Source organism: Cydia splendana, chromosome 17, assembly GCF_910591565.1.
Source record: "Cydia splendana chromosome 17, ilCydSple1.2, whole genome shotgun sequence".
Classification (NCBI taxonomy): domain Eukaryota; kingdom Metazoa; phylum Arthropoda; class Insecta; order Lepidoptera; family Tortricidae; genus Cydia; species Cydia splendana.
The window spans coordinates 15,192,795-15,210,507 of NC_085976.1; the positions used below are offsets into that span (position 1 = coordinate 15,192,795).

Genomic DNA, 17,713 nt, shown 5'->3' on the forward strand with positions numbered 1-17,713 from the left:
CGCGGGTACGTACACTCACTGTTAGCAGACAAAGTGAACAAGCAGGCCTTATTTACGTCCAAAATGAACTTCATGCATGATTTTTTTGAAAGATGGCAATTGAATCTACTTCCCGTAAGATTAAAATGTTTCAAATAAATAAAAAAGGCCCTGTCTTACGTGAATCATCCTTTATTCCACCATAATTCGATTTTTACATTTCCTTTGCATGCATAATTATCATTTATACTTGCACATTTCATTTTATTGTATTTAGAATTATATAACATAGGTATGCGACTAGTGGGTATTTATTCATAAAATAAAATATAAAAGATTCAATTTCAATTCCATTGTCTATTTTTATCACAGTCCTTTATATTTAAAGCCATTTTTACTATTACAACTATGTTATCATATTAATATTAGTATAAATTTAATAATTACCAGTTAAATACTTAATTAATTTTAAATACTTAATTTAATCCTTCATTATTATTCATTAATTATGGAAGTCGCCTCTTTGGCGTAGGCCTCCCCCAGTGTTCTCCATGTGTCTTTATCTTCAGCTAGTCTTCTCCATAGACCATACTGTTCCACAACGGTTTTTGAATATGTCTGCCCATCGTGTCTTTGGGTGACCATGCTTTCGTGTTCCTTTTTCTTTTGGTGGGGTCCATTCTATGATCTTCCTTGTCCATCTATTGTTGTTTATTCTACTAAAGTCTGGCTACTGAAACTTTACACAAATGTTTATGTTTATGGGAAATTAAAAAAATCTTGGGCTGGTCACACTTTGTGTAGTAGGAATTATAGTTTTGATACTAGAAAATATTTTCGATTTTCTGTGCACACGTTATACCTACGTGCACTCAAAGTCAGCTCACATAATTTCTACCACTATGTAAAGTACAGTCAACGATAAACACATAATTCTTAACACTTTCTCACCATATACCATTGTTCAAGGCGAAAAATGAAATGTAGTGTAAATATTAAGACCTAGCTCGATAATACCGTAATATTAATCCATCACCAAAAAAAATACATAAGTACTATGCCAAATATGCTAACTACTAACCCCCTTATTCATAAACGTTTACTAAAGTTGACAAGCCGATAATAATTGTTTGTCCCTTTCCATGATACTAATACGTCGGAAAGGGACAAACGATTATTATCGGCTTGTCAACTTTAGTAAACGTTTATGAATAAGGGGGTAAGTATCAAAGTATTTATAGACTCTATAGAGCACCAACCTCCTAATTTGTTTACATTTGTTTAGGAGTTGTAAACATTGCAGTTTTTCGTTATACAACGCTACACGTCGACTTCGCACATTGTCGTAATTATTTACGAGCTTAAATAATAGTTTGCGAACCTCACTCAGTATAGACATTATTAATATTATTTAAAATAAACCCCATATAAACCGCAAATAATTTGAATGAATGACATAAATTGACAACTGACTTTTACCTTCTTTTTTAAATCATAGACAATTGGTGATACAACAACGAAATATCTGTCAACAATTTTTGGCTAGCCAGACTCTAATATGTCCAGCCCACTTCCATTTCAATCTTCGTATTCTCTCTATAGATGATGTCAGTTACTTTAGTTTTCTTTCTTATATAATCGTTTCTTATTCGGTCTGATATTCTAATTCCTAACATACTACGTTCCATCTTTCTCTGTTCCATAGCTAGTTTTGTTTCATGTTCTTGTCGTAGAGCCCATGTCTGGCAGCCATATGTTAGACAAGGCAGAATTGCAATTTCATATAATTTTCTTTTTGTATTAATAGATAAGTATGTCCTTATTTTTCATAATTTCTCGTAGGCTCTACTTTCCGCAAGACAGGGCAATTTTACGTTTTATGTCTTTATCAGTCTGTTCTTTAAAAGATATCAGCTGGCCTAAATATGTAATTATATTCTTTGACATATTTTACTTCCATGTCATTTCAAATAAACCTGATATACAATATTGTACCTCAGCAACTTACAAATTGCAAAATTAAATGTGGCGCGTGTACCTACTGCGAGTGAAAACGCCCCATAAAGGCCCCAGTACACAATGGACCATCGCCGGCCACTCCAAGGGACGCAGCCATGCGGTAGAATGAGATAGCAATATCACTTGCTCCCTCTAACGCATAAATGCGTCCCTTGGAGTGGCCGGCGATGGCCCATTGTGTACTGGGGCCTTAATACAAAAGGCGAGCGTGATCTGTCGTGAATAGGATTTACAAATTGTATCGTTATTTTCGCTATTTACGCCGAAAAAAACTGCGTTTCGGTACTTTCGGTATACTTAATAGTTGTCATACATTTTCTTTCTCATTATAGGTAACATATAACATAAGGAATCTGTTAAAAATGTATAATATTATAGATAAGGGTAAAAAAACAAACAATTGCGGATTTCATATTTCTAAATTAATTTCGTGTTGTTGAACATGATTATTAAACAAAAGTTGCAAAATATTGTTCATGCATGAAATCAATTATCCTCCTTATATTATAACACATTCTCCAATCCGTGTTTAATATATGTATTTGGTTTGATAATGATTAATACTGTATCCGTGTAAAATAGCTTTGTAAATACGACATAATAATGTGATCTTTTTCTAGAAGTTAATAATGGGTCCTCAAAAGATAGACATATACCATCACGTCACTTTTTTGTAGACCAATAAAGGCCTGTGCACACCGGGTGCGTGTGCGTAGACGTGGACGTTTATGAGAGACGACACACCGCTTGCGTGACGTGTGCGTGCAACATTTTAGCGCACGTGCACGTCTACGCACACGCAGCCGGTGTGGCCTGGCCTTAAAAGAGACATAATCCCACCATACATTGTTTTGTTATATATAATATATCTCAAACGGATTAGGCAGCGTTTCATGTACTTAAAGCTTCTAGACGACATGATTTTTTTGACATCATTAGCAAACATCGTCATATTTCGACAACTTTACAAAAAACCTTAAAACCAAGTTATGCACCCAAACCGGTGTACCCTTATTTTATCGCCAAATTTTTTGCATAATTTTGTTATACAGAAAATTATTCATAGAATAATCGAATCGCACATTTTTGTTACAATTAATTCTGTTTCTTCGATTATTCATTTCAAAGAAACATATTTTGTAACTTGATTAAAATTCAGAATATTTATTCCAAGATTTTTAAATAAAATAAAAGACTGACTGTAGAATTATTATTCATTGAATATTATTTGTGCGACACTACAGTTCACAGAATATTAATTTTAACAATGATTATTTTACAAAATTATCTTTCACATACTCGTAGTATTCATTGAAATTGCTAAAAAAGGAGTTTAGGTTACTTTAGAGCTGCAACTTCTAAGAAAACGAACCCTTGCTGGAAAAGTGGGTTAGGTTAGATTAGAACTGCGACCCCCAAGAAAACGAACGGTTGCCAGAAAAGTGGGTTAGGTTAGGTTAGAACCGCGACCCCCAAGAAAACGAACTGTTGCCAGAAAAGTGGGTTAGGTTAGGTTAGAACTGCGACCCCCATAAAACCGAACTTTATCCATAAAAGTGGGTAAGCTTAGGTTAGAACTGCGACCCCTAAGAAAACGAAATGTTGCCAGAAAAGTGGGTTAGGTTAGGTTAGAACTGCGACCCCCAAGAAAACGAACTGTTGCCAGAAAAGTGGGTTAGGTTAGAACGGCAACCCCTAAAAACGAATTCCTTCCAGAGAAACAGATTGCGTTAAATTAACGACTAAATAAATAAAATTCGACTAAATGACTATTCTGTATATTAAATTTTGGTGAACCGTATTTATAAGAAGTGACTTTTCTACAGATCGATGATTCTGTGAAATGAAATGGCTACAAATATAATGACCACCAAAAAATACTTTGGTACCCTAAATAAAAAAATCATGCTTACCAAAAAAAATTACTGAACACCAAAAAAATAAGGCCTAAAAATACAAAAGTACCACCACTTTAATTACGACTGCACTTCAAATTGTATTCAAATACCAAATATATTGAATGCTCACCAAAAATCATTAACGATCACCAAATCTTGAAGACCAAATTAATGCGATATTTTCACCTAAATAAACCACTATGATTACCAAAAAATGTATACATATTACCAAATAAAGTAAACTGATGCCAAAATTACTAGCCCTTCCCGCTCAACCCCCCGTAGCCCGCACCGCATACCTACCTAACCTAATCTACTTTTCTAGTAGCATTTCGTTATGCTACTAGAAAAGTAAGTTAAACTGCTATCAGGTAAGTGGGTTAGGTTAGGTTAGCACTGCGACCCTTACAGAAACGAAATGGTACTAGAAAAGTAGGTTAGGTTAAGTTTCAACTGCTACCCATACAGATACGAAACGCTACTAGAAAAGTGGGTTAGGTTAGGTTTGAACTGCGACCCTTACAGAAAAGAAATGCTACTAGAAAAGTGGGTTAGGTTAGGTTTGAACTGCGACCCATACAGAAACGAAATGCTACTAGAAAAGTGGGTTAGGTTAGGTTTGAACTGCGACCCTTGCAGAAAAGAAATGCTACTAGAAAAGTGGGTTAGGTTAGGTTTGAACTGCGACCCTTACAGAAACAAAATGCTACTAGAAGAGTGGGTTAGGTTAGGTTAGAACTGCGACTGTTAAAGAAATAAAATGCTACTAGAAAAAGGTGACGAAGTGGATTAATTAATTTAATAGGATAACGATATATTAAATGTTTGCACATTTTTAATTAAAATGTGGTTACAATTTTGTGATCATTTACTATTTTTGCGTTTACAATGATTATTTTGGAGCCATTTGCTTTAATAGGATAGCAAGATTTAAAAATTTGGTTATCATTTTACATTAAAATGGAGTTCTAATTTTGGTGGTCATTTACTATTTTTGGGTTTACAATGATTATTTTGGTGTCATTTTCTTTAATAGGATAGCAAGATGTAAAAATTTGGTTATCATTTCACATTAAAATGGGGATTGAAATTTGGTAATCATTGACTATTTTTGGGTTAATAATGATTATTTTGGTGTCATTTCCTTTAAAAGGATAGTAAAATGTAATAAAATTGGTAATCATTTCACATTAAAATGGTGTTATAATTTTGGTGATCATTCATGATTTTAGGGTGGTAAAATAGATTTTTTTGGTATTAAATTTTACTAAATCTGGTGATCAGTTAAATAGCAGCCAAATGAAATTACATGAACAAATTGTTCTTGAAACAAAACTAATGTTTTAAATTTTTGGTGAAACATAACTATTCCGAACTAAAATTATTTGAAGTAAATATTCTATGTAAAGATTATTTTGCGATTTGAAATTACTTGAAAAAATTTCTGTGAAACGAAAATCTGCAGAAACATTGACGGCAAAATAAAGGTAAACCACCTAAACCTTCCTCAAGAATCAGTCTATCGATAGGTGGATTGGCATTAAAATCCGTTCAGTGATTTTTGAGTTTATCGCGAACATATAAACACACAAACAGACGACGCGGCGGGAGACTTTGTTTTACCTAAAAGGTGTAGTGAGTTCTGTCTACTTTGCACCGATACGACATACAGGTTGTTCGAGAGATCAGTGCAAATTATATGTCGTCGAACTCGTCGACCGTACAATGGTTTTATTTAACTTCACTAAATAATTATGAACAAATTTTCCCGGTGTCTGATTGAGTTAAATTACAGGTCCTTGCGTTATTCCGACGCCAGTACGATAATATGCTATTTAACATGAAGTTGAGATGATAATGCTCTCGGAAGGTAGCCAAGGGAGCTACCCGAGGAGGTGATCACAGCAGCACGCTTTCTGTTGCAGGAGTTCAGTCGACAGGCAAGACATACGAGTTTACGGAGATACCGTTCGCCATCAAGCCGCGCTGGGGGCGTATTTCGGTCCGGGGTGACGAAGACGCCCACATCCGCTTTTACGACACCTGGCCGTATAACCCAATCCACAGTTATTGGGTAAGTAATTCAAAAATTACAGATATAAAATATTTAATCTGAATTAAATTTAAAGGACTTTCTCAAAATTACCGAGAATTCTGGAAACTTTTATGAGAAAATTCTCATGCAAGTTTCCACTTAGATAGTTCCCGTTCAGATTAGGGATTATTACTTAATGTCGGCCGTATTCGAACAATGCTTACAAGATATATGTCACAGCGATACGATACCGAGCAGTCCGTGTCAAAAGTGACAGCTACACACACACTATGTCGTGACATTTTATAAGTATGGTTTGAATACGGCCGTGTTTTATTTATCTCTTTGCGTAACTGATTGGAGTCTATTTCATATGTCATAGGCGTCATAGTCATAGAAAAACCAAAACTGTAAACAAAATTTGGCAATAAACGTGCAGCAAATAATCATTTATAAAAAAAACCGACTAGTTTATAGTTTAAAATTGCTATATTAGTCACAACCACAGTGCATTTCATACTAATGACAGTTAACCTCAAGTCAAGACTTAAAAAATACATTTGTCAAACACTGATTTAAACTTTCACGATTTTTAAACATTATTAATTGCACAACGGGACTTGAATGACGCATTTGGAGCTGTAATAACCCTTATCAGGCGTGGCTCACTCCGCGATTTCGTCGCTTTGCAACAGGTAGCTAGAAGTACATCCGTCCCACACCAATGAGGGTTTCCGCGATCGAGTTTTTCACTAGATGACAGCACCGTGCCGAGAGGTCTAGCTGTCATAATCCACCAATCATGTTTAACCATGTTTTTTTTATTGGTGGATTTTGACAGCAGCTATCAAAAAGACCTCTCGTCACGGTGCTACCATCTAGTGAAAATCTTGATCACGGAAACTCTCATTTTGGTGGCTAGCCATAAGCCGCGCGTAGCGCTGTCGCCACCTAGCGGTAATATCTGTCCTAATCGTAACAGACGCGTTTTGTTAGAGAGTAAATCTTCTGTACCTAGTACCTACTATTATTTAGTGCCCTTATTATAACGCGGAATTTACTCAGTGAACTCATCAGTCCATGGACGTATTAGGAAATGTGATGCCCATATGTAATACAAAAATAAAATACGTGATGGGATTATAACAAGTCTTATTATAATTCTCCTTATTTATTTCTCCTCTTAAGTTAGGTTATTTATAATACGAATATAAAAGTAAAATATAAAAACACTTACAAAACAATAAAAAATACATATAAACACATTATAAAAAACCTAACCTAGATTGCCGCCGGCAGCGGGGCTTGGCCCAAGCTGCCGGTGGTCAGGGCCGCAGAGTGAGGAACCGACGTACTATACACGCCGTGTCCAAAATTACCGTCTTCTGCATCTGACCCTTGATCCAACCACCCAGCGAGAGTCTCTCTAGGTGTTGGTCGAGACTCTTCGCTATGAGACCGTTCGCTGACACAACTATCGGAACAATGATCGTCGAGTCAACATCCCACATGGCGGTAATCTCGTGAGCTAAGTCTAGGTACTAGCTGGACTTGTCCTTCTCGGCCTTCACGAGATTCTCATCATGGGGGATGGTGACGTCGGCGAGCACGGCCCGGCGCTGCGATGCGATAATATAATATTATTATAATAATTTGTCTCTCTTCTAAACTCACGGGTATATACATCCCGGTCATTTGATAGGCATGCGTGGGGATACAGATCCAACACGTAGAGGCCCTTTGGAGAAGTTTGCTGTTATGTAATACACCTGCTAGAACCCATTCACGGGTACAAATAGATACCCGTAAATCGGTCTCAACAGGCCTAGGGGCTATTGTAAATATAGTGGAGAAAACTGCTGGTTATGGTGATGAATTTTGGCTGGTCAAAAGATTGGGCTATTGCTGAGAGGTCCGGACACCTGCCATAATAATGTTAGTACACGTTATCGAGGCAGGTGGTGACTCGCCGCTTACTAGATGGGCCCCTGAAACTGCCGTCGTAAAGACGACCAGGGGCAACACCGGTGTGAGCGGCTCAGGGGTGTCGAGAGGTGTGCGCCGCTTTCTACCCAGTGGCTGTTACCAGCTACTGCGCCAACTCGCGTCTTATGCATCTTTCACTTCCACCCCTGGAGCATATAGCTCTAGCGACTCCTCTCTGGACGGCCAATGAAGGCAAGCCAGAGCTGAGAGTCCTGCGGGTCCCCTTGGGGTCCACTCCGATCAACGAAGACACGCCGGAGACGGAGACCCTGACCGACTCTCGGGAGCACTCGGGTCCGTGGGGTCGTTACTCCCCAACAGCTCGCCACAAGCTGCCCTAAATTATTATTATTTTGACTAATTAATGTATTGTGCTGTATTTATTTGTAGTTTTAGTAAAGTTAGGTTATAGGTATTTATGTTATTTAAGTTAATTTATTGAAATAAAATGATATTAAATTTAGAGATAGATAAAGTCATAATACTTATCGCTTATAACAAGTTGTAAAAAAAATTAAATGTAGGATTTATCTCAGATATTTTGCGATTGCTCTTGTTTGAGGCCAGTTTGTGCGAAAGTTAATGTACTACCTATCTGATGCAAAGTAACTCGGATAGCAAGATCAAATACTTACAGAACTTTTGAGTGCAAACTTAGAGATGTTTCCGTACTAGTTACTATGTTAGCTGGTAGAATTGACTTTTAAATGATGATTTTGAATTATAAATATTTAATGACGTTCATTTGGATTTGATTTTGTTTGATATCTTACAGTTACTTAGGTACTTACTAACCTAATATTTTTTCGTGTTGGTGTAGTGAAAAGTTTTGTGTTTCACGTTTCACTCTTGCTTTGAAACCCTCGCAAGATGCCACTTTTCGAACCAATTCAATTTTAAAAATTCTCTTTTGCTCGGGTAGCACGAGCGATTAAACAACAACTTTGCCCTCTTGCAAAACAAATAACTATTTGAAATAAGTCGGTTTTTCTATTATAGATTATTTTGCGATCCATTCACTATTTTTAACTTCCTTGTTACAATTTTTTTGTCATAAAACGTCCAGTGTTCCATCTTCCATAATACCTATTAATCTTTGGTTACCTACTTGATATATTTTTTACCGTTATGTTATATATCAGTTTCGGACTATTGGCGCCAGACTACTTTAACTGAAATAAGTGTATTTCATGTCTTGGTTAATAATCTACTACATATTTTTATTTACCTTACAACGATGGTAAAACATTTGATATCAATATTTCGAAGTGCGCAACGTGATGGTTATGATAAACAGTTGATCGGTCGTATTCCAGGTGGTCCTCAACGGCTTCTGGGGCCGGTTAAAGTGCAGGTTGTGGGAGAACGAGCACCCGCCGCCGAAGGAGATCGATAACCCCTTCGGGCTCCGCGGCCGTGACGTCTGGACGGAGTATACCGTGGTGTGGAACAAGACCTCCGGCTGGTTCCTCATGTCGCAGCCGCGCGAGCCCAGGTGGCGGGAGCACTTCCTTCTTGATCACGTGTCCAGTAACATCCCCTGGAACATCAAGTACTTCGACGTGTCCGGTTCTCGCAACATCCCTCTGACCTGGGTACTCCACGGTGTGTACACAAGCGCGGCTGCTATTGGGGCGGCTCGTTTATGCATCAAGTTTATTTTTAACCCCCGACGCAATGGGAGGGGTGTTATACCTTCTTAGTCAGGTCATAAGTAACAACAGGTCAACATAAATTCTGTCACAAAGGTTTTGACTGATAAAATGCTTTTAAGAATAAAATATAGCCATGATTTATTTCCAATGGACCTGGCCGGAATGCATAGTAAAATCGGCCCTGGCTGAATATCTATTATTCTTATGAACGTTTATTTTATTATCTATCTATCTATATGTCAAACGGCGTCGTCTATTTACAAACGGCTTCTCGTTTGTAAATTGCTGAAGGCAAATTGCAAATTGCCGAAAGCAAATTGTTAATGCGCTCAATGGTGTAAACGTGATGGTTGTCTGAGGGTGACCATGGTTTGCTGTTTTATTAATTTATACTATTTTTTTTACCACACCACCATCCGCGCGCGCTTTAACCGTGATACCACTGCTTTGAACCACAGTAGGGTCCACGGGTATTTTTTAGGGTTCCGTACCTCAAAAGGAAAAAACGGAACCCTTATAGAATCACTCGTGCGTCTTTCTGTCTGTCTGTCCGTCTGTCACAGCCTATTTTCTCGGAAACTACCTACTGGACCAATTAAGTTGAAATTTGGTACACATATGTAAATTAGTGACCTAAAGATGGGCATGTTATTTTTATAATTTTAAAATACATAGGCTCGAAGTTAATTAAGAAAATAGCCAAGAAATTACCATTCCCCCCGCATTATCTCCGAAACTAGGAGTAGGTACCTAGTTTAAAAATTTTAGGCCCAGTAGGGCCTTACCTAGGTAAGTAGGCACCGTAAAATGGGGTGAGTAGGGTCAAAACTGAAATTCAAACCTCGATAACATTTTATTTTTACGTATAAAAACTGAACGGTGTATATAACTAGCAAAAAGCAGAGCTTTGTAAGGGCTCGCGGAGACTGTCGCGGAGTTTTTCTACCTAAACGTACCGGACCGCGGACTTTGGTACAGTCCGAGGCTTGTTCCATGTTCGATCGAGTGGGTACGTAATAAGTCCGTTAAGGACGCAGCTATAAGTGAGATCAAGAAAGAAATATACCTACTAATTGGACCCCGGTCGCTGTCCGGTACGACTGTCTGTTACAGCTTTTACTTTGTCCATTAAAAACGTGTCCAGACGACAAAATCAAATTGTATAAAAACTGAACGGTGTATATAACTAGCAAAAAGCAGAGCTTTGTAAGGGCTCGCGGAGACTGTACGGAGTTTTTCTACCTAAACGTACCGGACCGCGGACTTTGGTACAGTCCGAGGCTTGTTCCATGTTCGATCGAGTGGGTACGTAATAAGTCCGTTAAGGACGCAGCTATAAGTGAGATCAAGAAAGAAATATACCTACTAATTGGACCCCGGTCGCTGTCCGGTACGACTGTCTGTTACAGCTTTTACTTTGTCCATTAAAAACGTGTCCAGACGACAAAATCAAATTGCCAGTATCATCCACACGTAATATACAATTTCATAAGCGCTTATTACATCCTACACGGTCGCCCAGTAGGTACTTTTGTAAGGAAGCCGACTGGCTTTTCTACATAATGTTGGGTTAGCGAGCCAATGTCCTTGAATTTATTTATGCGTCCACACCACACAATTGAGCGTAAAACTATCCCGTCTGGACACCTACTGGCGGTAGGTAATCATGCTGCTCCGCACATAAACTTATGTATAATTTGCTCTCTTAAGTGCTCATCAAGACGAGTGAGGTGACCAAAACAGCGTGTATCTATGTTGCACCAAACCTGAGTTCTACTAAGGTACAGCCAGGGTTTAGCATCAGCTCATCAGCTCTATCTTGGGTACTGCTCCCCCAAATGCCCATCAAGACGTGTCGAATGACTAAAACAGCGTGTGCCTATGTTGCACCAAACCTGAGTTCCACTAGGTACAGCCAGGGTTCAGCATCAGCGCTGTCTTGGGTACTACTCTCCTAAGTGCTTATCAAGACGAGTCGGATGACCAAGACAGCGTGTGCATATGTTATATTTAAACCCGAGCTCCACTAGCAGCTATATTTAAAATATAAAAATTTTGGAAGTAACAAAAAGGTAAACAAAATTAGGTACTTGAAATACTCCAATCTGCTAAAAAAATGTATATCAACCTCTCAACAAATAAACAATAATAGGTACATTCAAAATAGCAAGAACAAATCTAAAGCTGCTTGGGACACAATTAAAAATAATGTTGTAGAACCAGCTAACCTAGTTACTATCGATAACATAGTTTACAACAATAAGACAATTTCAAACCTGAGGAAATCTGTGATACTTTTAATAATTATTTTATAGACATAAGTAATAAAAATAACAATGCCAACACCGATTTCAAAACCTTGACAGGCACCTTTAATAACCCGTATAGTATGTTTCTGTCACCAACTGACCCTAAGGAGGTTCTAACCATAATAAATAATCTAAAAAATACCAATGCAGTGGGATACGATGCAATTAGTACCAAAATACTTAAAACCTGTGGATATATTATTTGTAAACCACTAAGTCATCTAATTAATTTGTCTTTGGTGGAAGGCACGTTTCCCCAAGCTTTAAAAATATCTGTAGTTAAACCCCTACATAAAAAAGGTGACCACAAAGATTTAAACAATTACAGACCAATTACGCTCATTCCTATCATTAGCAAAGTGTTTGAAAAAATTATGTATAAAAGATTGGATAACTTCGTCACAAAACATAATATTCTAAAGCCCGAACAATTTGGATTTAAGAAAAATAGCTCTACCTCCTTAGCATGCTTTCATCTCATTAAACACGTCACTGAAGCTATTAATAAGAAAAAGCCTATAGCCACTATTTTTCTTGATATGTCAAAAGCTTTTGACTTAGTAAACCACAAGATACTTTTGCATAAGATGGACAGATACGGCATAAGGGGAAAAGCGTACGAGTGGTTCGAAAGCTATCTCCAAAATCGCAAGCAATGTGTGGAAATATCTAATGTTGACCGAAACCAAAAGAATCCGTTGAAAAAGACTTACACATCTTCTTACAGACTAAATAAAAAACCGGGCAAGTGCGAGTCGGACTCGCGCACGAAGAGTTCCGTACCATAATGCAAAAAAAAAAAAACAAAAAAAAACAAAAAATAACGGTCACCCATCCAAGTACTGACCACTCCTGACGTTGCTTAACTTTGGTCAAAAATCACGTTTGTTGTATGGGAGCCCCATTTAAATCTTTATTTTATTCTGTTTTTAGTATTTGTTGTTATAGCGGCAACAGAAATACATCATCTGTGAAAATTTCAACTGTCTAGCTATCACGGTTCGTGAGATACGGCCTGGTGACAGACGGACGGACGGACGGACGGACGGACAGCGAAGTCTTAGTAATAGGGTCCCGTTTTACCCTTTGGGTACGGAACCCTAAAAACGGCGTCCCGCAGGGAAGCATTCTTGGCCCGCTCCTTTTCCTGTTGTATATCAACGATTTACCCAATGTTTCCAATGATAAGTTCATATTGTTTGCTGATGATACAACAATAATCATTGAGGCCAAAGACATGGTCTCTTTAAGAAATAAAATTGAAATGTCATTAACGGAGATACATCAATGGCTGTCAAATAAACTGTCTTAAGATAAACGTAAGCAAGACTAAAATTTTACAATTTAGAACGTACAAAACTAATTCAACCCCACTAAATGTTATCTTTGAAAATAATAAAATCGAGGAAGCCGATACAATCGCATTTTTAGGTATACAAATGGATATTTATTTAAATTGGAAATCTCACATTAGTTATGTATGCGATAAGATAGATCGTTTCGTATTTGCCCTAAGACGACTGAGACAAGTTATTTCCCAAAAAGCAGCTATTACTGCCTATTATGGATACATACAATCCATTCTCAGCTATGGACTGATAATATGGGGCAATTCAGTTGACATTTATGATATTTTTAAGGCACAGAAAAAATGCATTAGGGCAATTTGCGGGGTACCCTACCGGGAAAGCTGCAAACCACTATTTTACTCGCTAAAGATATTACCAGTAGCATGTATGTATATAAAAGAGATTTGTTTGTTTGTAAGACATAATCCACTACTGTTTAGATTGCAGTCAGAGATCTCACAACGGCCCACTAGATACAAATACAAACTTTTCTCTCCATTATTTCGCTTAGATTGTTGTAAGAGAAATGTGTTTTACATGTGCATAGTAATATATAATAAGTTGCCGACTCGGTTTAAGGAAATGCCTTTGTCAAAATTTAAAAGAAAATTAACCGAATGGCTCCTGGAGAAATGTTTCTATAAAATACATGAATTTTTAAATTGTAATGAAGTCTGACATTTATTATTTATTAATTTTGAATTTTGTGTAATAATCTTCTTTTTTGTATTTATTTATTTCTTATTGTTGACACGTCTTATTGAATGATGTATATTTTATTATTGCTTGTTAATGTTATGGTATACAGAGTATTTGTAGTTAATGTATTCCATCACCTATTTATATATTTCTACGCCAGTGATGGCAGAATATGCTGTTCTATACCAAAACACAACGACACCAAAATTGTACATACCATATTCTATGAAATAAATTTATGATTATGATTATGATTAGGTACTGCCATGGTTCAGCATCAGCTATCTTGGGTAATGCTCTGCCAAGTGATCATCATGACGAGTCGGATGTCCAACCCAGTGTGTGTCTATGTTGCACCAAACCTGAGTTCCACTAGGTAGCCAGGGTTCAGCATCAGCTCTATCGTACTGCTCTCCCAAGTGCTCATCAAGACGTGTCGAATTACTAAAACAGCGTGTGCCTATGTTGCACCTAACCTGAGTCCACTAGGTACTGCCAGGGTTCTGGGTCATTTTGTTGAACTGCACGCCGACGTTGCAATTGGCGTGCATTCGGCGTGCAGTTTCCATATAAGTTGCAGTCGGGTTGTAGTCCCTCTGTATCGGTCCTAAATCACTGAAGTTTGTATTAACAAACTAGGACCGATACAGACGGCCTAATGTATGCTTATCTTTATTTATAATTTTGGCAGTTCCAAGCAATAGTAACACTAAAACTGTTTCTCGAACTGAAAATACCCGATTTAAGTTTGCTAACACAACATGACTGATCAGTTCATCGGCGTTACAGAACAGAACACACGAGTAAATTGACCTCCGCAGTGAATATACAGCAAGATTGAATGTTTCAGTATTCACAGAAACTTAATTGCTAAATTGGGAATCAAACCGAGCGAAGCGAAGCGTCAAAATCCAAAATGTTAACCCTTTTTGTATTCATTGTTGTTAGCACATAGTACATTAGCACGAATTTTAATTCACACTTTTTCTAACATATGGCGCTAGTAGTAATACAAAATGTTTTTCCTTTATTTTTATTTTTTTAGGTTTATAAAATGATACTTTTATGTTTGATAAGTGTTCCGGACGTTTGTATTTTTTAGTTTTTATTTTATTTTGGGTAGTACCATTTCATAACTTTGACGATAAAGAGGAAACCCATCTCACCCCGTAGTGCCTCGTATTTGGGGTGAGAGGGGTTTAAATAAAAAGCGATTTTGGAAGATTGTTGGATCAATTTTTTTTTATTATGCGCATTACTATAGCTCCATTTTAAATTGGAATACATTATTTTTGTAGCAGTAGCCTTAAAATCCCTTCTCACCCCCCTCTCAAACCTTTTCTCCCCATTCATAACCCACCTCTCCCCGCGAAACCTACTCACCCCGTTTTACGTGTAAAGTTTAAAGTGTAATGTTTTCACGGACGTCACACTAAATCAATATGTAGGTAGGTTAGGTTCGTTTGGAAGCTTCAGATGCAAACTGCCCAAAATTAGAAGTCCCGCGAAGCGTCTATTGTCAACTAGCACTACTGATAAATTCCGTTACTTGACGCTAAATGTCGACTACGAAATAACTTTTTATACCAACAAACTATTTTTTTTAAGTAACATAGGCAAAAATAATATAGCGTGTACGTAAAAACTAGCCAAGTCAAATCCTGAATTTTATTTACACCCCAAGCGAACTAGGACTTGGCACCCATATAGATCTCAATTCTTTTTCCGGTGAAGTCGACAACGACGCATATTCTTAATATTGAACTTCACATAAATTTCACATAAATTTATGTTTTTGATGGGATTATTAGTTCTCGGACAAGTCCTTACTTAACTACTTTAGATAATACATAATCTCTATATATCGACATACGAGCGAGAATCGAAATGCATATGTCGGCGGCCGATCGTAATAAATAAATAAATAAATAATAAAAAAATATTGGTTTAATGTGACTATCGTTAAAACATTACACAGGAACATTACGATCGGCCTACGACACATAGACAGTTATTTACGTAGACTAGCTAGACGCTAACGTTTACGAAGCAAACTCATGGTAACGATTCTGCTGCGGAGTGTGAAAACGCTCTTATAACAATTTTTACGTAATGACCAACATTTTTTTTTCAGATTTACCACACGGTAAGTATCTATTTAGCACCCAGAGACGTGCAAGAACAACCAACGTGTGTTTGGGCGAGGGGCCCGTTGCTCGCGCCGATAACCGGTTGTAACCGGATTCGGTTGATAACAATAAAATCATATAAAATTAAGTAATCAAAACAGTCCTAAAATAAGGGTACAGTGTAAGGAAAAAGAAGTATAATTCTTTGTTTTCCATTAAAACACAAAACAGAAGAAAAGTGAAAATAATAAGGGGAATACAATTGGTATTTACAGAAATAACAAAAATTCCCCGATTTTATAGTCGGACAGTAGAATAAACATCCATAGAATTATGGCATAAATAAATATGTATCCGGAAATAAACGTAACCGATTTTTCGATTTTCCAATAACCGGTTTTGAAGTTATGTGAAAATAATCTGTTATATCCAGTTATTTCGGTAACGGTTAATATATAAACGACTTGTATTGCCTACTCGCAATCACACGGTTCATATTTAATCAATTCAGTTCAGTGTTTTTTCATTTTCAAAGTTTATCAAGTATTTCATTAGTTTCTCTATAAATGAAATACATACTCATATTTTTCCATATTATTTGGTATTAAATTACCTAAAAGTATAAACATGTGTAATATATCTTATCTATATAATTTAGGTAGACTATAAATGCGAACTTACTATAGGTCTGCCAGATTCTTGTATTGTTTTGAGCAGGGCTGCCACTCTGTAGTGTAGCAGCGGTCTTGGCTCACAGCTCACTCGGCATGCGGCAGACGTTGCCCACCCCAGTTCAACTTTAATTTTACATCTAATACCTATGCTGAGCTCGTTAGCAAACCCCAAGTTTGGACCCCTGACACGCCGTCAAAGACCAAGATAATTTAAACATACTTACCTAAGATTTTTTCTTTTTATAAAGAATTTAAAAAACAGGCCTTTTTTACACACAACTGTCAACTTAGCCTTTTAAAATATGGACGACATTTTTTTCTAAGACAAGCTTTAATTGTAAATATTATTATATTTTCAGATCTCACAATAATGAACAAGGGCCAGTGCCGGCCGCAGGACGCCAGCGGGGCGTACCACGAAGATCAGGACTCGTCCGCGGAGGACATTACTAATTAAAGTCTACATTTGTTAAATACTGCAGTCTAATATTATTTATTTATTTTTTATTTTTTTATATGAGATCAAGCATTGTCTAGGTCCAAGTGAGCGGTCTTTACTCTTATTGCACAGTTCATTCAATCAGCTCCAAAGACGCTACACACTCACTGTCACTGACACTAACACACTCCAGAGAGTTGTTGCATATATCTTGAGATTCTGTCTCTGTGGTAAGATCAATGTGCTAATTCCGTCTACGGGCCTATGCCGACATATACACGACTGCATTGAATCTAAGCACAGTACGCCGCTGCCGACTCGGTCGATAAAGGAGCAGGGCTTTCTGGTTCAAACTTTAATAATACCGATGGCGTTGTGCAATCGACGAAGTAAAATATCTGCTATCAAAGTTCAGTTGTGCTCCGAAGCCGAAACTAGAGTGTAGTGTTATGTAGTTTTACCAAAGGGGCTGTCCATAAATTACGTCATCGATTTTTGACCCCCCCCCCTTCTAAAATCATCCAAAAATCATGCTTCGAATG

At 37.3% G+C, this 17,713-nt stretch overlaps 1 protein-coding gene across 1 annotated transcript in view; it reads left to right on the forward strand.

Annotated features, from left to right (window-relative positions):
• LOC134799023 (uncharacterized) overlaps positions 1–17,189 on the forward strand; it is a 36,037-nt gene extending 18,848 nt beyond the window's left edge. The window contains exons 11-14 of the mRNA XM_063771445.1: positions 5,822–5,970; positions 9,234–9,522; positions 16,064–16,075; positions 17,092–17,189. Coding sequence (XP_063627515.1) covers positions 5,822–5,970; positions 9,234–9,522; positions 16,064–16,075; positions 17,092–17,189 — 548 coding nt within the window. The remainder of the gene's footprint in view (positions 1–5,821; positions 5,971–9,233; positions 9,523–16,063; positions 16,076–17,091) is intronic.
• The last annotated feature ends 524 nt before the right edge of the window (positions 17,190–17,713 follow it).